Consider the following 21,244-nt stretch of genomic DNA (forward strand, 5'->3'; position numbering starts at 1 on the left):
TGTTTTTCGTTAATATCTCCTCAACGAAGCCTCGGACAACATTTTCGGTAAGGAAAAAGTTGTTTCAAATCACCTTCACTCTGTATATACTGGGTGTCCCAAAAATGTTGTAATACCTTGAAAGAGGTGGTTCGGGAGGTGATTTGAAACAACTTTTTCCTTAGCGAAAATGTTGTCCGAGGCTTCGTTGAGGAGATACTAAAAGGAAAACACTGACCAATCAAAGCGCGCGTATACCGGTGGAGCGAAGCCTACGAGCTAAACGGCCGTGCTCATACGCTACCGCGGCCGCTCCACCGGCATACTCGCGCTCTGATTGGTCAGTGTTTTTCGTTAATATCTCCTCAACGAAGCCTCGGACAACATTTTCGCTAAGGAAAAAGTTGTTTCAAATCACCTCCCGAACCACCCCTTTCAAGGTGTTACAACATTTTTGGGACACCCTGTACAGATCTTTCGTATTTGTACTATTTTCTGAGAAATAAAGGTGCCCTTCAGTTTTTTACCTGGTTACATTGCACACAAGTAACAGAATCACTTTTTCCTCTTTCAGTATTTTGTCATATGTACTATATACGAGAAAAACGTTGGCTAGTTATAGCCTGAACACCCTGTATGTATTCGTACCACAGATGTGTTCCACGTATCAAACATTTGCATAGAGCTCATCGTCCAAGTATCCTGCGCGCTCATAGCTTAAGACGGCACTGTCTCGAAGTGCTTTGATACAATTAATTGTTCATTTAAGGGATGATTCCAAAGGCGTTGGTACCATGAGTAATAGTTAGAACCTATTAAATTATATAATGAAATTGACGGTAACAGAATTATTCGATCTCCTGGCGATTGCATTTAGATCGTCGAATAATTCTCATAATTTTCAATCCAAGTGTGTAACGCAATGGATTTAACGATTTAATTAATCAGTTAATTCTTTCATACGAATAACGTGGTAGAGAACTTTCGCTGAGAATTTTCAAGAATAATATTACAAGAGAGTTATGCAATTTGTTGTTTGTATGAAGCAGCAACAAAGTATACAGTCTAATTGTATATGTACATTTAGAAAATGTAAATTTTCAATATTTGATTCTCCTTTGTCTATGGAGAAATAAATAGATTTCTCAATTTTTAGCATTGTTCAATCTCTTCTTATTATTTATTTCATTTCATTTGACGTGCCGTTTATAAATGTTCTTTTTTTTTTTGCGAATTGAAAATGACAAAATTCGAATAACTAACGAATATTAAAAATAATTAATCGAAAAATAGATACATTTGATGTTTTTCAAAAAACTTATTTTTTCATTTGCTTTTCAATTCGTGTTTCGATTTTACAATTGAACGAATTCCAAATTGAATATCAAAAATTATAATTATATGAAAAACTATTAGTTATTTCAAAAAAATAGAAATTTATGCAGACTTCCGTCGGCCACAAATCATCTTCCAAACGAATGATCATTTGCGGATTTTAGTTAAGTGTGTACTTATTATACAGTATAATGATAATCTATCTATACGTCGCAATTAGCATAACGTTGATAAATTTATTTCGGCGTGCAGTCGTACACTGTTCTTCTTCTATATAAATTTGCATCTTTCCTGAATAAAAACCACATTATCATAATTATCGGTATCGTATGCTGCTGAACAAACAAACAAATTACATCATCGTTGGAAAAACAATTTAAATGTAAATAGTCATCACCTCAAACCAACTGTTACATTCGTGACTTCATTCTCGGTTAATTTGTTCGGTTTACCCTTTTCTAAACAGTAATATCGAGCTTTGTGGATATGTCGCTTTTGCTATGGTGACTATTAACCCTCTGGTGGAATCATTTTCATCGTATGTCCGTCAGAGCATCCATAATCACCGCTGTTTATTTTTTTTTTTTGTTTGGTTATCGGTACTTTCTAATACTTACCATCGTATCTATTAAGTTACACATATATTTGTTTTTCGATAAGAGGTCGGTAACACATTAATTGTAATTATTACTTATTTTGATGCTTATCGATATTCGCTAAGAATATTACTTATTGTTTCCTTGTTACAACGATACACTCAGAACATCGTTAAGTTCAAGTTCGGCGAGAGTTATTTGACATACAATTCTGCATAAATTTCAAGCGTGAAATGTCTGTTGCTTTTGATTTTTAGCCTGTCTGCTTTGAAACTTCTTTCTTTCATTTCGAAAATATACAATAAGAGATCAATGATTTGTTCGATCGTTAACTTCGCATATACATATATATACAATGTACGTTAAAAGTGCAAATACCCCTCGCCATGGAAGTACTGATGTATGAAATATAGCATTCGTGATGTTTCGCGACATCGGAATCCTTGTAAGAGTAAGTTCAACAGAGCTAGCTTTGGAATTCATATTTGTTCATAGACTATTGCTTCAAAAGCTATGGTAGTTTCTACGTTCAGCAGACAATTGAAGAAACACTGTTTTACATTTGTGCCTATGCTAGGCTATGCTTGGCTAATCAGTGTTGAAAGGATGCAGTCGCGAAGATTAATCTATCAATTTAAAATAAATTAGATAATTGATAATAAGATACATTTGATAGCACGATTAAGCGATTAATCACAGAAAATTAGATTCGTTACAGGTTACTTTGATCAAGTGAAGCCCTTGTGTATTGATATGAAGTAGAAGATGTATATATATTCAGCAGATTAATTAAATCTTTATAATACAAGTGAATGTATTATTGAATACATTATTTGGTACATTTAAAGTATAAGACAGTATTAAACTATTAGATATAAGTGATTTCATTAAGAGCAATTTTTTCATATTATCTGCAAGACTAAGAAAAATTAAATAACTAATGTACCTATACCATACACATTTGAAATTGCAAGTACAACTTATGACATTCAAAGTCTAATTTGTTCATTATCTGCAGATTTATAAAGCAGTTTATAATTTTTCCACAGGCTTCCATGTGTATTCATAGAGAATTAGATCTCGAGTATTAGTTTGGGTGTAAGAAATTTAAGGAACACTTTCTTGAGACTATGTTCAAGTTTAAGATATTATAATATAACAAAGTTACCAATGAGATGTAGATAATATATTTAGTATGTCTTTTAAACTGTTCGAAATATGTATGAGATTGAAATCTGTTTAGTAACAATTATGTATTTGCTTTGGTTAGGATGATAACATTGATTTAACAAAATATTTCAGTATACAAAATGTAAAGAATATTACTCAAACTCCTCTGATGTAGATCTAATTACATATGTATGTATCTAATGTTCTAACAAGAATTTTGAAGAAAAAAGCCTCAAAAATATCTTATTATCAATCTAATTATGAAAATCAATTCACTTTCATCATAATTTGTTCGCCTATTGCGAAATAACTTAACGTTTTTTTATCTAATAGACTGACCGAGTCTAAGATTTCGTTGCATATTCACTGTTTTATCTCACTCATGTTTTGTTAGCATTAGCGTTACCTTAAAGATGAATACTTACACATTTACTTATAATATACACGAAAATTTTGTTAATAATATGTCACGAAAGAATCGATAGAAAATAGATGCAATGGTGATTAATTCAATTGCATTACATTTAAACAGACTTTCGAGGGAACCACTTTGACAGGAACTATTAACAGAAATTTTAAAAGCGGTGACATAATTAAAAATATAAATGTATTCATGTCAGGAATCATGTAGGATGTTGACAGTGCGATACGAAAGAAAAGATGCATTAAATTCCAGAAAAAAATGACGATGATTGTATTAAAGAAAAATACAAAAAACAAAAACAACAAAATTGAACGTAATAAAGAAGTTGCCCCCAAAATTACGTATGAAGCAAAACACGCAAATAGCTCACAGCAAAAGAAGTCGAAAATATTTTTAATATTTGCAATCTCAGGCTTTGCGTTTAAAATACGAATAAGTAAGGTTATTTAAATACTATACATTTACATGTATAGGTAGATACTAGATACACGTTTATCTACAATGCACTGTTGACAGTAAATATCCCAGAAATCTCCAATATATTTGATGCGTCATTGTAGTGGAAGATTAATCATACAAATTGACTTACATCTCGAAAATAAAGCCTCAGATTGGAAAACGATAACAGACTTTTCGATTTCCTTTGTTACGAGGTAGTTGCGCGTATTTGTTGGTTGTACAATTTTGGGAATCCCTATACAATGGATTGTTGTCTACAACGTGAGAACGTAACATGGCATCACAATAATTTGAACGAACTCAACAATGTATAAGCTTAATACGTTATGTGTAAAGTTAATGCAGAGATACTATACTGTATATATACAATTACGAGTAATAGAAGACACTCGCGTACATACAAGAAATTATGAATACAGTCAAACTATTTACAACGTTAATAAAGTTCCTCTTAGCCTTAGATTAGACGAATCATTTATATGTAGCAACTATTCCAACTGAATTGTGTTCTTATCACGCGTACTAGCACACACTCATACGTATAGATTCTCGTCCGAAACAAATCCAAATTGGGTATCGTCGCATTTATACTCTTTCGTGTATCATCGGCACCAGCAATATTCTTCGTTAAAAAATTTGTAGCTAAGACTGATTTTTCCCCCCCTTTTTTTTTCCATTGATTATGGCTGAGATTAACAGAGTGCGTGTCTATTCACACAACAGTTTCAACGTTCGTCACTCCTGTGATTTTAATATTGAAAGCTACGTTACGTATGTATACTTGGTGCACGTCATGAAATTGACAACTGTTTTATCGGATTTATATATAATAGCAAACTTTCTAGCTACACTTCGAGAGTAATATATCTTGTTCTTTTTGTCTTTGTTTGCGGTGTTTAAGTATTTGTAAGATTTAATTAACCGTTTATGCTTATAGACCGACACCAACTATCAACTGCTTAGGCCTTTTTAACGTGAATAATAAGTGGGTACGACTATTACGATCGTACGTAAAACGCGTTAACATGCAGATGACAGTTTTTTTTTCTTTTTCTTTTTTTTAATCTCTTAAGCCCGATTATCATAGCTTTGCCGACGAGTGTTGTATATAAGACATTTAGTATTAAAACGTGAGCCCGGAGAAACGTTAATAAGCGGATATTCATTCAGAATAAATTCAATTTTTTCATGTGAGAAAAAATAAACGTAATGTTCCTCTAATAGTTCATGGTAACCTCTTGACTTATTTAACTTGTTTATTCGTCAAAACAGTTTCCAATTATTTTCGTCTGTTTCAGTGATATATTATGAACACATTGGTATTTTATTTTTTTATAATATTTTATACAAGAATTACGGAGAAAGATATAAATTACTTTTTGGATGTAAAAAATATAAGAAATTAAATTTGTAATATTCAAAGACAGTTGACTGGCTTTTGAGAAACGCATGTGATAGTTGCAAAAGCTAAGGAAAGATATTTTTTCAATTCGCGAAACATTTAACATGACATTTCTAAGGATAAGTTCAACCATTTATAAATTTGTTTTGAGGTACATACATGAAAGTATCAATTATGTGTTTTCACGTATTTACGCATCGTGTTAATAATAAAGCTAAGATATGTTTGTTTGTAATAATGACAAACAACTAAGTGAAATTAACAATTCTTCATTCAATTTTAGCATTGCGCATAAAATGCCACATTTTCGTGTCACGTGTGTATTTAAATTGTGCATAAATAAATCTGTTCATTTGACATTTTACCTTTAGTAAGAATTAAAAAAGTTAAATAAATCGAGTTAATGCTTGAAACAACTAGAAGAACATTAAGTCTAGATATTCATTCATTGTCTAATACGAGGCACACACAGACAGCCAGGCGGTGTGATTCACCTTAGAAGATTAAAACTTGATGCACTCTATCACGCTCTAATACATTTAACGAAGAGTAAAAAATGGGATAAGTGTGTGTGTTTTTTTTTTTCTTAATAAAATTAATTTGATCAGATTCTTTCACTTTATCGGAATGTATCGTGAAAGAAAGGAAAATTCTCACTTTCACCATTGAAAACTAAACGTACGTAACTCTGGTAGCAAAAGCCATCGAAGGTGTTTAATATCACGGTAAAATACAAAGGTGATGTTAAGGTTTTTCAATTCAATTCTTTCGTTACGATCGTGGTGTCACATTTAATTTACCCATATTTCTGGATAACCATTCGACTTAAAGCTGAAAGCTTGGATACCTATTAACAAGTTCCCAACAAAAAGTGTTCTCTATAATCATATACAATAGTATATGTAACAGTTACGCTCAGTCGTGCCATGTGTTCGGAAAAGCACCATCGAGGCGCTGATCTGAAACTACGATGGCTCTACAATAATTAACGTAATTGGTGTTTCTTCCTTGCGCAGTCAACAGTTCACTGTTGACGGTTGAAAAGTTTTTCTATCTACGATAAAGCTATATAATGGACGTATACATATATATATGTATATATCTATGTATATGTATATATCATATTATATGTATATATCTAAATAAGTTAAAAAAAGAAGAACACCTACTACTTTTTACATTTCGCTGATTAAAGGCAAATAAATAAATAATTTTTATATAGACATAGATATAGATTAGTTAAAAGTGAGGGTACTTTTCCCCTTATGCTACAGTAAGCATCGTTACAGCTGCATCCTTTAAATATATGTTGCATAGGTCCATAGCAAATACGATTTCTCCATACTGTCTTATGGCAAAAGGATAAAACACTACAAAAATGCATCGAGATATTATCGAGCTAGCTAATTCACTTAAAGTCTCCCTAACGTTTACAACTTTAACGTTTCGATTCAATCGATATTCCGTATACACAATTATATTAAATAAAACGAATACATAAAAATTCCAATTTAATTTAAACGCGTGATTTGTGTTTTACATTTCCCTTCATGAATACGGATTGTATCAGGAAGATTTCCATAAAGTAAAATACAACCTCACAGAGGCTGTTGAAACGGTATAGATCTTGCTAACCCTTTCACCGCCCTCGAGGTGCTATAAGGTTTCGTTTGATTCATAATTAAGCATTTACCTAAATACCATAAATATAAACATTCTAATTTACTGGTTCAGCCTTTCGATTTTGAGACACAGGCAGTGAAAGGGTTAGATATATTCTAGTTCTGCGACTGTGTTTTTTTACCACCACGTGGTTTGATGCTTTCCGAAATTTGCCACATTGCCTCCTCACAGAGGAAATCGCTGAAATTATTGAAGAACGTTATTATACGTTCGTGCTTCTTGAACGAATACGTCCTGTAACAAGCAACGAATTCACGGTTCTTGAAAAGATTACCCAACAGTGGCGTACGCCTTAAATAAATGTTAAAAGTGTCCTTACCCTTTTTTGAACCTCTTCATATTTTCAACGATATTAAACTGCTGCCATCTCTTTGAAAAATTTATAGTGCCATCCGGTAATAGATCACTGTTTCCAATATGCACGAACGTAAGATCTTGTAACACGAGTCCGCTGAACATAGGAAAACAAGTTGTTTGAATAAAAATTTTCGGAGGACTTGGTTTTCAAATTATTGGAACAATATAATAAATATTCTTACATATATGGAATACACGGCGGCTGCGTTTCAGCTAGAGCTTGTCTGTAAGCCCTGAAACTGCTGGAACTATCGATAAGAGCACAGTATTCCTTCAAGCCTTCTGTAATATGTTTCTGCCACTCGAGCCTTCTAATAGGCGCGCTATCCAGTGCAGACAGCAACGCTAAATAGCTATTAAAATTATTTATTTTTCTAAGGTGTTTCATTATTTTAATAAATTTAACCACGTATTTCTCTCTGTCTTTCGCTTCATTTTCTAATCTATGCTCCAATATCCTCGATCTGGCCCAGTATGACATTTTGTTAAAATGTTCCGTGAACCTGGTTAGATTTGGACTTCGTTCTTCATTTTGTTCTTGGGCCCAGATCAACACTTCCGGTATCTCGATTTTCATGAACAAATCCGCGTCTAATAGTGTCATTTGCTCGGCTATTTGTTCACTCTTGAAGTCGAGGAGAGAAGCTTGCTTCGTTGTTACGCTCAGGGAAGAAAGAATTGGTTGCGTCGCCTGTAACTGTTTTGCTTGGTGTTTCTCCAAAATTTTCACGCGTAGAGCTTTTGCCATGGTAAGGTCACCACTACATACTAACTGTTGCACGAATTCCATCAAGGTTTGGAGGAGGGTATCATCGAGATCAGACATGCTAAAAATATTCAATATTTTCTACTTATTTGGAATTGTCTTGAGTATAAAGTGATTTGTATAAGTAACTTTTTATTATTAGATTATATAATGTAGCTTAGGTGGGTGAGTGTTTTTAGTGGGTAGGCCTTGGGAGACAGACGCTGAGCTATTGCTCGGTGACCACCACCCGAGGAGAGCCCAACGTAATCCCCCGCCCGGGAGAACCCGGATATGCGTAATGCATTTTCACTCGGAAAATTATTCTTTGTTTTGGTACAGGTGCTGAGTGTGTGTCAAGGTTATCGTCGTTTTTTGAAATGTAATAATGAGATCTTTTTGCACATTATTAACAAGATATATATAAATAATAATTTATTTCTACAGATATGAAGACCGTGATATGTTTGTCGAAAGTTCTGATTTCAACAAAGATATGCTTGTACGGACTAACAATATGTATAATTTTATTGAATCTAATTAATATGTCTCATATTGACTTACGTTAAATCGCTAACAACTCTAACTAATAAGGAAAACGCTTCCCGCGCTGCCCGTTGCTTAACGATGTCAGCGGAGCAAGAAAATCGTTGATGACGTCTATGTAATTTTTGAATTAATTCAAGCGGCTGCATAAAAGTCCTGTATGTTGTCAAGAATGCTTCCTGATACAAAAAGTCTGTAAAGAGAACGAGTATTTAAAAATATGAAATTGTTAAATATTCATTTTAACTTGAAATTTTTAATAATGTTATCAAAATGATAAGCACTATGAGTTTTTTTTTTTTTTTTTTTTAAAGAAAAATAATGAGATTTACTTTTTTTTTTAAATTAAATAACAATAATTACTTGTGACTGATACGATGCAAACTAGTTCAATCAATTATTGCAATAACAATTTAAAAATACACAACAGGAGAAAAGAAAATTCGATAAATTATTACACTGACCTGACTCTTTTTCATCTATGAAGCATGAAAAAAAATGTAATGAATTATATTTTCTGACAAAGGTTTGCTCTTTGAATAATGAAAATAGTCTTTACCGTGTTTATTAGCTTTAGTTGCATGAATTAACAACGCATCTGGATGCCCTCCCCGTATGTCTGGTCCTTCTTCGTCAGGCTTTTTAAAGACTAAGTGCTTGCTGATGTCCAGTTCATCCAAAATGCTGTCATCTTGCTCAACGTCTCTTAATTCGAGAGTATTTTCATCGACTGATATCGATGACAGTGCATTACTCGCGGGTCTCGAAGGTGGCAATATCGTATCTAAGGTAATGTTGTTCTAAAAATAAGATATTTATGGTGAACACTGTCGATGGTCCAATATCTATTATATGTACATATTACTTCCGAACCACCCCTTTCAAGGAATTACAATATTTTTGGGACACCCTGTATTATTGTTGAATTTGAGATACTTTTTCATTTGTGTACATTCTCATACATTTTCTCATGTTTCCATTCGCCATGAATAGATAAACATCAGCAGTCTAGTTATTAACAATTGACTAATATGAAATAGGATTTTGAAATGCATGGATCAAATTGACTGGATTGATAGTTCTCCTTTTAATAGAGATGAGCTTGACACATTAATATCATAAATGAATACAAATTGTATGCTACGCGAGATTTATCGAATATGTTGACATTTTTTTGGTACTACTTACCAGCTTCGTGGGTGTCGAAGGTGTGAGATCCTTCTTCTCGTGAACACAGATAGCTTCTTCTGCTTTCACTGGAGTTGACGTCACAATTGGATCCATTATGTGTATACTTTGCATGCTGATGGTAGGTTTTGGTGAAATTGGAGGAGGTGTTGCATTTGATTTAATGGAACGGGATCTCTTTGGTGGCAATGCTGGAGGGAGACTAGAATTGTTTGTTACTTCGGTTACCGGCGGTGTCATTGTTATGGAGGTACTAAAAGAAACAAATAAGAGTTACTTTTCCATTTTCCTTAATGACACACAGGCAGCATTATAAACTCACGCATGGGTTTACATTAAATCACATACTTTGAGTTATCGTGCAACGTGGTCATAGTATGCGCCATGAAAGAACATGACTGTGTTGTGGTAAGGGCCATCTCGTGTTGTTGCCATTCTGCTTGCATTGAATTATAAGCTGCCACTGAATGGCGCGTCCCAAGACCAGATATGAAGTCATTGTTACTATGAGAACAGTTCCCAAACATCTCCATGTATGCCATGACTGAAATAGACGCAATCGGGTTTACATAACTTTAAGAATCTATTAGACACTTACGGCGAGATAACATAAAGATAAATAAAACTGTGACTTTATGATGTATAATACATATTATAGGTACAAGCATGATCCATGTTACGATAAAGTATTTTAAAACATAAGTAAATAAAATACATAAAAACACTGATGCACAGGCATATACTTTGATACGTTATTATGAAAATTCGCGGGAATAGAGTTCACATAAACTTACTGGAATACGAATGAAATCGTTTGAACAACATCTTTGCAACGATTATAAGTTGTGTTTTCCGGAATCAGGCGGTTATATTTTGTTAAGTAAAATATCACAGTAATACAAACGTAAACGATCTCAGACAATTTTAAGAAAATTTTACATTTCAGAAGAGTTCTCCTCCGTCGATTCTTCACGCACAATCGTGAAAACGAAAACTGAACGCTCCGGCGCTGTTTCAGAGTTAAAGAAGCATAAGTGTTAACTGACTATTAGCAAGGAAAGGTCAATTTAATTAGTGAAACAATGTCGGCGCCCACGTAAGTAGTTAAAGATTAGTTTCTACTGTTAATGAAAATTACCACCAGTTGACGAAAATATTATGAAGTGCAATAATGAACGTTTATTAATTACGAATTAAACATATAGAAATTTATTTCACGAAATATTTTAATTGGAAAATAATAGGAAACAGTTTTAAGAACACGATAAAATAGTGAAGTTGAATATTACTTCCTGCTTTGAATGTTACATCGTGTATATTAAGATGTAAGCCATCGAAATGCTGACGATGTATGAATAAATTATCCAAGCTTATTGCCAAACGATATGTTACGTTTTAAATAATTTCGACAAAATGAGATTAAAAAGAAGATATGTACATGCCGCAAAAAGCTAGGAGCTTAAAATCGTGTATGAATGCGTGAAACGAAGGATTTCAACTTAGCGTGAAAGTGTTTGCTGTGGGATAGCTGATTTGTGTGGGCAGGACCCCACTTACCAGAATATGCCACTGATTGGAACACTGGGGGATACAAAATAATTTATCAGTTTTAACCTATTACCAGGACGAAATCTCGGAATTTCTACTCTAATATAATCTAAGCAATATCCAGAACAATTATATTCCTTAAATATTCGGTACGATTTCGATCGATCTTATCATTCAAATATTTCATTATTACTTTTGAAAAGGATTATAGTGAATATTGCTTCAACAGTGATAAAGCAATAGTAGTACAAAATATGAAAATAATTGCTTGCTTTATTACTGTCTTCACTATAAATTAAGCTTAAACTTACTGTGTCTTTTTTTGAGAGGAAGTGGAGGAGGTTCACTGGCATCAGGACTATCGCCATTGCTGGTGTGTAAACTACAGGTTGATAAATGTTCGTTCTCAGGTACATTGTCGTACTGCGATGGCTGACGTTCTTTCCTTCTTTTTGAACGTTTTTCGGGCAACGCTGGTGGTATGCCGTTAGCGTCAGATGCAGAAACTGATTCAATTTCCTACACAGAGTATAAACTGGAGTATAATAAACGTATATCATAAACGTGTATCAGAAAACAAATTCTACAAACGAGAGAAAAGGACAAAGAGGCAAACCACAGAAAATACATTAATACTCTAAACATTCGCAAAATACAAATAATAAAAAATGAAAGCAGAAACCACATTATAATGTATCAATTATGCAGGGTGATTCAAAATTGTTGTCATAAAATTTAAACATGTATCATTATGCAAGGTTATTGTAAGATATAGTCACTTTAAGATATATCATGAATCATGCTACACAATTTCAAAATAGATATAAGAATGTCAAAAATCTGTATAAATCTTGTATTGTACAATTTTGAAATACACTTATTATTTGGCTTGAATATTAATTAATTCGGGGAAATATACATAATCAAGAAATAATTTCTTTCCCGATAGATAAAATAGAATACGTGCAATAGAGAGTGACAAATTTTATCTCATCTCTTATTAGAACAAAATTTTCAGAAATCGCTGAAAAAACATGAATAGTATTTGCGATACAATTAGAAAAAAACGTAGAGTTTTTGGTCATACTACATGCGTGTATGTGTGTCAGTGATTAAATATTTCTACATCCGTGTTTATCAATTTAAGATCCAAGCATTTTCCTATGTCTGATGTGTACCTTTGCATCAACCTGTATTTACACTGAATTGGAGCATAAAGTAAATTACATTTATATTTACCAGCTTTTCCAACAGCCCAGGATCTCCACTTCCAGACATATTTGTTGTGCTAATAGTACTCTCGGAACTGGTCATTGTCTTCTGAGTGAATATAGACCCGTTGCTATCCGAAGATAACTTGGTATGGGAAAACGATTGTTGCTGTGAATTGAACGTCTGGGAATTGTAACTAACGCTGCTCTGCTGGGACGATCTTTTGGATGTCACACTAGAGGCGGTATAACTTTGGGATGAACTTCTTTGTGAATGCATGGACACGAAACCGGACTCTTGCGTTTGGGTAGATAAACGTTCCATTTTTCCTTCTATACCTAAAACAGAATTAGCATATGATTTAAAATAATATACTACGAATCTTATCGTAGAAAGTGATAAATTTCAAGTTCAGGCCCGCTGAAAAGATTTTTTTCTCCTTACAAAAAAATGTTTTCACGTTTTTCCACTTCCAACTGGTGGACATATTAAACTTTCCGTTTTTACAAGACTACTCTTTCGAAGACGCCTTTAGGAAAAGTGCTCTAGCTTATTCCACCGACGTGAATGAACACATCTATACTGTTTACTCATGTAGTCGGGAGGTCTGACGCCTACGTTACTTGCTCTGCTGGCTATTTGAAGAATTCTTGCGTAATTTTAGTTCTCACATTTTTTCTCTACGTTTATAAATATGTTCAACGTGACTCTCGCGCGTTATCTGACTTTGGCATTGCTAACGAGTAAAGAGGAATTTTAATATTACGCACCGGTAAATGGATTAAGCATTTCTTGAGGAGTTTGTTGACCTAACAGCATAGTGCTCGGTATACTTGTTTCAGAACCGTCCCAGCAACCACAGTTCGAAGTACCATTAACCTGCATGCCTGTACAAAAGAAAGGTGTATGTCTATCACTCTGACAACGTTGTTTAAACGCTTGAATAAATATGATTATGGAGTTTTAACTATATTACACCACATAATGTTTAGTTCCTCGCGTAGAATTATTTCATCGAAAATTATAAAACTTGAAACCTTTGAAATTGCTACACTCTGCATCCAAAGACTGTTCCAGTGAGACTGGCTTGATGATTAAGACGAGGACGGTTGAGACTTATTTTGCTGACTAAGCAATGTCTCCTCACAGTGCTCTTATGGACACGTGGAAATGTACTTGCACAATCCTTGGACCGCCTTCTTAGTAAGGTTTCGTTTCCAATATCACGAACTAATATTATAATTTGATGGAATGAATTTCAAGGTATAAACTTATGTGTCAATCTATGTTTATTCAGAAGACGATTTTCTTGATCTGGGTCAAGTTGGCTATATCGTACCACTTACTTAACAAATACTTCATCTTGCCAGTTTCATTTTACTCTTAATTTATAAAGATGTTGTTGACTGTAACGAATGAATATTTAACAATCCAACATGAATTATTTATGTAATAATCCAATTTAACGAATAACCGTGTATCAAATAATTTGTTATATATTATTACACCAGGTTGTGTAATACAATTTGTATGTTAAGTTTGATAAAAATAAAACACGCAATTTGAGTGGTGTTTTTAATGTTGAATGGTTTGAAGATTTAAAGTAGACGGTCTTTTCTTGGGCTGACCGAACATATTCCTAATATATTTAAACATACCGATCTCGTTTACTTCGGTCCTCTTTGATGACAAAATATCTATAAATAATACAATTAAAATTTTAAAAAGACTAAAAATTAACAATTACAAATATTAGTAAGCCTTTAGCTTAGTAAGTCTTTAGCTGACTAAAGAAAATTTTTATAATTTGACTTTCATTCCTTCTTGTTACAATACCGATAATTCTATAATTTAAAAATGTTTAGCTACAGTAAGGAGCAAAACTGAACGGTCCACACAAATTCTTCTGAAAAATATCCTTTATTGTTTAAATAACTTATAACAAAGAAAAATCAACATTAATAATAGTTTCGTTATAGTTTCAACAAATTTACACTACTTTGAGTGTAAATATGAATTTTGGAATTCATCAAGTTACAATCATTTGACAACAATAATTCCTAATTTTACGCCATTTATACTTCTTTAGGGTTTTTAACAACTTTCCCATCATACCGTTGATAAATAATTGTGATTTTGTAATTGCTCGAAACAACAGGAATGATGTTTTATTAATAATTTAGGTTCTTAGCTACCCCAAAATTGACCACTTTTTGACATCCTCCTTTGTATAACTGGCTCAGTTTTGTTGTTTGCTGTACTTTATCACCGATGAAAACCTACGTAAACTACATCGCAGCGTGTTTAAATATAATGAGAACATTTTTCTTCATTTTGTCAACTATATCATTTTCTATTAAAATGATATAATGGTATCCAGTGATATTGATAGAAGCATCGCTCACCCTGAATAGTAGCCATCAGGCTGAGATCCATACTGTCGTTCAGAGACTCGTCGTTTGGTCCCATGATCGCTCGTATCTCATCCTCGTCGCGAGAATGATTCAGAGCCGAATCCAAACTGCCAGCCGACGCGCTTAAAAGAGACGACGAATCCTCTGGTGATCGACTTCGAAGGGAGACCCTATCAAGACTAGATGCTAAAAGACCCTCGGACTCGTCTAGCAGCTGCTGAGCCCGTGTCCTTCGTTTCGGTGGCAAAGGCGGCGGTGTCCCGGACGAACTATTCTCCTCCGACAGACACACGTTGGTTCTGAAATATCGTTGGCATCGGTTTTTACCCTTGTTTCGAAGAAACCGATGAAACGATAGCATGCTCGTTGCTACAAGAAGCTTAGGGAAACTACCTCTCAGGGAGTGGTGGTTTTGGGGGTGGACTAGAATCCCTTAAAATCGACTCTGAACTATGCGAACTACGGACCAGACTAGTAGTCGCAGCGGTTTGCTCTAAAATCTGCCTTTCCCTCGGGGTTAGCGGAATATCGGGTAAGGAATTTCTTTGTGGCGTCAATTCCGACCCATAACCCGACGTTCTGAAACGATTTCAGTGATTTATTGTCAAATTTCTATAGGTACGACTACATAAACAAAGATGGAGATCGTTTCTTTAACCCATTAAGTACCAGTGTCTTACTTCTAAATAAAATTCACTACGTTTGTTCTAACTGTACAAAAATAATATACTATGAATTAAAAGACTTTTTTTATACTTTCTACTTCATTTTTTCTAGCGTATGTATTCTCTGTTTAGAGATTAACCTCCCCTTAAGCCACCTAATTAATTTAAGTAAATGGACTTGACTTATTAGGTTGTCCCGAAAGTTTCTTTCGCGAGTTGCACTCAATTATTTTATGTGGTCGTGTTTATATAAATAGACAATCTAATTTCATAGATATTCATGTTGTAACAGTAATCCAGCAAAATGAATCGTGCACAATTCAGTAATGTAACATAAAACATAAACTATTGTACATGTATCACTTATTAATAAAGCGAAAGAAACTTTTGGGACAACCTAATATTAAAACATTACTTCAGTAATAGAAATCTAATGAGAGATCTCCGTAAATCTAGTGTTAACAAAACGGATTCTTATGTTAGTACGAATTTTTATTAAAACTATGTTTGTTTGATCATACAATGCTACTATTCGTTATTCTATGTATATCGTATGCTGGTGTTTAATTTATGGGATACGTATCTTTAAAAGAAGAAATATTTTGTATGAAGTACGGTAAAGTAATGTAATTTTCCTACTTCTAAGAGCAAACATTATTCTGAAGTTATTCTGAAGTTATTCTATCCTGTTTTAGATATGTCTATAAATTGGAATAATCTTCAACGTGTATAAACTTTCATACTCAAACTCAGCGAGATTTGCTGCCATCCAATAGACTTACCTAAGACAGGATTTGTTGAAAGAACCTTATCAAAGAGTTCACATGCAAGTTCGGAATAAACTCCAATCATTTTTTACTTCTGATACAGAAAAAGTACACTTTCTTTTTAAAGAATCAGGAGGATTTTGACCAACAAGTAAATTAAATATTATTCTAGAAATTTACAAATACTTTTCTTACTTATTATTTTCCAATGAATCAGAGAAGATAATATGAATGTCGATAAAAGGATAATTTGGTGCTTAATGGGTTAAAACACTGGAGCTCGGATCATTGGAGATGTTATCGAGTACCTATTACTAGTTGTGACGGCTGCAGGTTTCTGTCTGTTTGCTATTTTCTCGTTAGCCAGGGCAACCAAATTCTTCACAGCATCTTCGACTAATCCTATGATGTGCGTGACGTTTTCAGTGACCAACGCAGAAGACTGATCGCCATGTAGCAGCACATCATCGCAAAGCTTTAATAATTGCGCCAGGGCCTGGTATACTTGATTTGTCGCTGATCCCAGAGTGGAGCTTTAATAAAAGTAGAATATTAATCGTGGAGACTATAACCGTGAACGTTAGTTACAAATTTGAATGTATTATAGTCAATAATTAAAACATAGATTAAATGCGCGTTTTCTTGCAATTTTCTACTCGAGTGACACGAAGAAAAACAAATCAAAATGTGCCATACATATATTTTAATAAGTTAACACGACCTTTACTGTTCTCTGTAAAAAAGGGTTTTTCAAATTTAAGAATATGCGAACATGTAACTCACCAAGCATCGATAAACTTTTGCCTAAAACATTTTTCAATTGCACTACCAAAATACCTAAAAAAAAATGACGACAAAACTTGACGGGTAGACCTTGAACAGTATAGTAGTTTTATTAGTGTATTTCAGGGATGGCCAAGCTCCGTGATAGTCTGAGCCATTTTTCAAGATTTGAAATTTTTCGCGAGCCGCAATTAAATACGTATTTAAAAGGTATGCAAAAAAGGTATTAAAAAAGTTTCTTACAATGTTGCACTTAGTCTTTCATATTTGTTGTCAGTAATTTAAGAGACATTTTGAAATACATACGGAACGATAATAATTTTTTAAAATATAATAGCACAAGAATGAAAAGGGAACTCGGGTGCATTTATCGAGAGCCACAAATAATTTTAATTATTCGTGTAATGTAAATTCTACAGACCGCACTGTTACACAGCAGAAAAATCTTTTTCCAATTCTACGCTTGTCTTGTTAATAATTAAAATTAATCGATATTGTATCGTGTTTGGTACCATTTTTCATCGGTATAACATCAGGAATTCAGTAGTGCAATTTGTTTCTTTAACTTTTATAAAACACAACAAAAAGTGAACATATCACGACAAACATTTTACACTTTAATGCTCGGACCCTTTGAGGTCCGTCGTGGGTTAAAGTCGGCACGCGTGCGCTTTCGATGCTTCAACCCTTGGTTTATGGCTTTCAGTAATCACCCGATTTCACTTCATATGCATCGTATCATTACGGAAGTAACGCCGATGGATTCCTTACGTTTTCCTGATGAAAACGCTACTAAACACTATGTAAATCGGACTATTTTTACCGAAGATAGACAAAAAGCGTGCAAATCATTTTTTCCGTATAATTTCCATCGAAATAATCCGAATTGTATCGTGTCTGGTACCATTTTCATCGGGATAACATAAGGAATCGATTGGTAATACATCCGTTAAGATCCGATAAGAAATACGGAAAATGATGGTCGATCTTCTTTGGGTCTAATTTGCTACCGTCCTTTTTATGATACCATTGTTGTCCGGCGGCGGACTAACACGTCTACTCGGAAAAGCTTGAAACCATGCGAGTTGTCCGGTTCTTTCCGGCCGCTTGGTTTTTTTCGGACCGCTCGGTTCTATTCGGGTAGCTCGAAAAATTCAAGTTTACTTGGTTTCTCTCGGGTAGCTCGAATCTTTCAAGCTACTCGGTTTTTTCAAGTACTCGACTCGGCTCGGAAATCGGGTCCCGGTTTGACTCGGCTTGAATATTCGGTCTTTCCGACAGCTCTAGTCGAAACGTGTTCATCACTGTCTCGTTTCGCTTGGAACGGCTTCGAGGCAACCCTGAGGGATGTATAACGGATAATCACCTGTTCTCGGAAAGGAGATAGGACTTCAGCACGGTGTGTATCGTGGTGACGGTGTCGAGGACGATGGTGCCATTTCCTGGCAGCATCTCGAGCTTCTTCTTCGACACGACGTCCCTGAAGTGGAGCAGTGCCAGCTGCACCTGTCGCACGTGGATATGCAGATCTCGTAGGGGATTCTTGTCGATGGTGGTTGCGGTATCGGTGCAGCCAGGCGCGCTTTTGTCACGGGGTGTTCGCGGCGAGGAGGGCGAGGCCGCCCGTGTAGCCGCCCCGCTGCCTCCGCCGCCGCTTCCGCTGCCAGGAGAACGCATGTGGGAGAGCTTCTCCAGGAAGTCCTCCTTGAAGGAGCGCGCACGACGCGCTAGTTTACCGCCGCGCGCCTTCCCGCCGGACCGTTCCTCGACTTCTGAAATGATACAAGCAAGTACTCCTATTAAACACTGTTCCATTTGACAGACAAGAGCAAAGACACAGCAAGTGAAATGTTATAATTACACCCCCGTTCGGAAGTTAGCGAGGCAGCTCAATTGGCCGTCGCGTAATGGCGACACCTCTACTCGCACGCATTTTCGGTATTGGCCGAGTTAGTTACTGTCGCTGAAAGGGATCTTGTGATGAGGTCGTAAACCGAAACAGTAGTAATTGCTTTATTGGACCATTGGATCCGTAGGACGACAGGGGTGTCGCGGCTCTAAAGTTACACCCCGGGGTCCCATGACTTGATGTTTGCTACGCGGGTTTTTCCAATTTGGAAAAACCGAAAACTCTTGACGATGATTGGTTAACTAAGTTCCTACCTACCACAGTATTTTCAATAAGTCATTTCAATAAGTCAATAAGTCATTGTAAGGTTTTTTATAAATAAGATACACTTTAATTGTCCTCCTTCTAGACACAAACTCAATATATTTCTCTTAATCTCCAATTACAGTCAATCGTAATGATCACACTCGACACGCACGTCGACTCGCAATCGCACACCTTCCGAACGCCTACCTACCACAGTATTTTCAATAAGTCATTTCAATAAGTCAATAAGTCATTGCAAGGTTTTTTATAAATAAGATACACTTTAATTGTCCTCCTTCTAGACACAAACTCAATATATTTCTCTTGATCTCCAATTACAGTCAATCGTAATGATCACACTCGACACGCACGTCGACTCGCAATCGCACACCTTCCGAACGCTCTCGTAATCTCTCTTTGTCCTTCTCCTCTCTCGCTGTTCCTATTATTTATGAGAGAGCACGAGGCTCTCCCACCACACACATTACCCACAAACTTATACTGTCGCTTACATCGTTATTATTAGCTTGAAACATAAATTTTTCGGTGAGTTTGATTAAACTAAACTACAACCTCCTCTCTAATCCCCTAGAATGTACTTTACAAAACGAAATAGTCTTATGGTAATCGATTCATGCATTGCAGAATTATGTGTGAACATACACTTAAGAAAAAGTTATTGAAATATGAACATCCTAATTTTGATACCATACTGCCCTGAACGAAAAGTCTAGCTCTGTCCTCGTCTAAAAAGGTGTCAAATTACTAATTGCGGTCGACTTAAGTAGCAAAGATCGATATCCGACCGACTTTACGACCTCACAAGATCCCTTTTCAGCGACAGTACATCTATAGTGCGTTCACAACAAGTTGGCGAGACGAACTCGTTTTCTTTCTCACTCTGTCGACAGCGAACGACAGCGAACATATCGAGACAGAGTGAAACAGAACGACGACTTTACAGCATCGGCCGTAGCCTTCTAATCAAAGGAGGCTAATCGTTACGATGTAACGATTCCAATTATTCGAAAATTTCCATATCGCGTGACTCCGTTCGAGCATAATAACATTACGTTCCAACGAATTACGCATGCGGAATTATTCGCAAACAATCCCGGAAACATTAATCAGTATTCGATATTCCAGACGTTTCGTGCACAATTATCCGACGGTTGATGTTAACGACAATCGACAAACGCTTTGGATCGATACGCTCGCCCCGGTAATAAACGTTTACGGATAATAGAAACAGTAACGTCGAACAGAAATGCTCTGCGGCGGAACCGGTACCTGGGAAATCTATGTAAACATTAATTGACTGCTTGTCAAACCTGCGAATTACACTTGGCTGCGAAAAGCTGGATAGAATAGGGACATACTGGAAACTGGTCCTTTAATTGTTTAACACGATAACACTAACCCTACCGACGTTCATATGCGACTGTTTCTACTGCGATGGAACGAATGACTAAAGATGGCGTGCAAAATCACTGATATTTATCACAGTGATCGCAAAATCACGATCACGATGGCGATTTAATTTCATTCACGAGGGTGATCGTGGTTCTTTTATCTTGCTAGAATTGTGTGATCACAATTCTTGATCATAATTGAATTACTTTTTATAAAATGTTTCGATATACATAGTTTGTAATTGCTTGTAAAATTTAAACTATCGAGGTACAAACGAAACGAAAAGCGGTACAAACGGGTGTACAAACGATTCTAAAGAACAGGGAAAAGACAGATTTCAAAAATCTCGATGTCGAGTGCTGACCATTTTTTGAATTTTTTTTTAATTATTAATTGACGAAGG

General features: G+C 35.1%; 1 protein-coding gene across 9 annotated transcripts in view; it reads right to left on the reverse strand.

Annotated features, from left to right (window-relative positions):
* Positions 1-1,067: 1,067 nt before the first annotated feature.
* LOC128875529 (guanine nucleotide-releasing factor 2) overlaps positions 1,068-21,244 on the reverse strand; it is an 86,903-nt gene continuing 66,726 nt past the window's right edge. For 5 of the 9 annotated variants that reach the window (XM_054121222.1, XM_054121182.1, XM_054121195.1 and 2 more), the window contains 16 exons: positions 18,640-19,045; positions 16,799-17,023; positions 15,452-15,637; positions 15,050-15,357; positions 13,415-13,531; positions 12,672-12,982; positions 11,744-11,951; positions 11,442-11,465; positions 10,233-10,428; positions 9,885-10,137; positions 9,256-9,496; positions 9,161-9,175; positions 8,715-8,889; positions 7,588-8,232; positions 7,368-7,499; positions 1,068-7,282 (listed from right to left, as the gene is read on the reverse strand). In XM_054121222.1, the coding sequence (XP_053977197.1) occupies positions 7,144-7,282; positions 7,368-7,499; positions 7,588-8,232; positions 8,715-8,889; positions 9,161-9,175; positions 9,256-9,496; positions 9,885-10,137; positions 10,233-10,428; positions 11,442-11,465; positions 11,744-11,951; positions 12,672-12,982; positions 13,415-13,531; positions 15,050-15,357; positions 15,452-15,637; positions 16,799-17,023; positions 18,640-19,045 (3,581 nt within the window). In that variant the 3' untranslated portion in view covers positions 1,068-7,143. The remainder of the gene's footprint in view (positions 7,283-7,367; positions 7,500-7,587; positions 8,233-8,714; positions 8,890-9,160; positions 9,176-9,255; positions 9,497-9,884; positions 10,138-10,232; positions 10,429-11,441; positions 11,466-11,743; positions 11,952-12,671; positions 12,983-13,414; positions 13,532-15,049; positions 15,358-15,451; positions 15,638-16,798; positions 17,024-18,639; positions 19,046-21,244) is intronic. The other 4 variants (XM_054121230.1, XM_054121214.1, XM_054121204.1 and 1 more) reach the window with 4 other exon arrangements.

Source organism: Hylaeus volcanicus, chromosome 1 (assembly GCF_026283585.1).
Source record: "Hylaeus volcanicus isolate JK05 chromosome 1, UHH_iyHylVolc1.0_haploid, whole genome shotgun sequence".
In the NCBI taxonomy this organism is placed as follows: domain Eukaryota; kingdom Metazoa; phylum Arthropoda; class Insecta; order Hymenoptera; family Colletidae; genus Hylaeus; species Hylaeus volcanicus.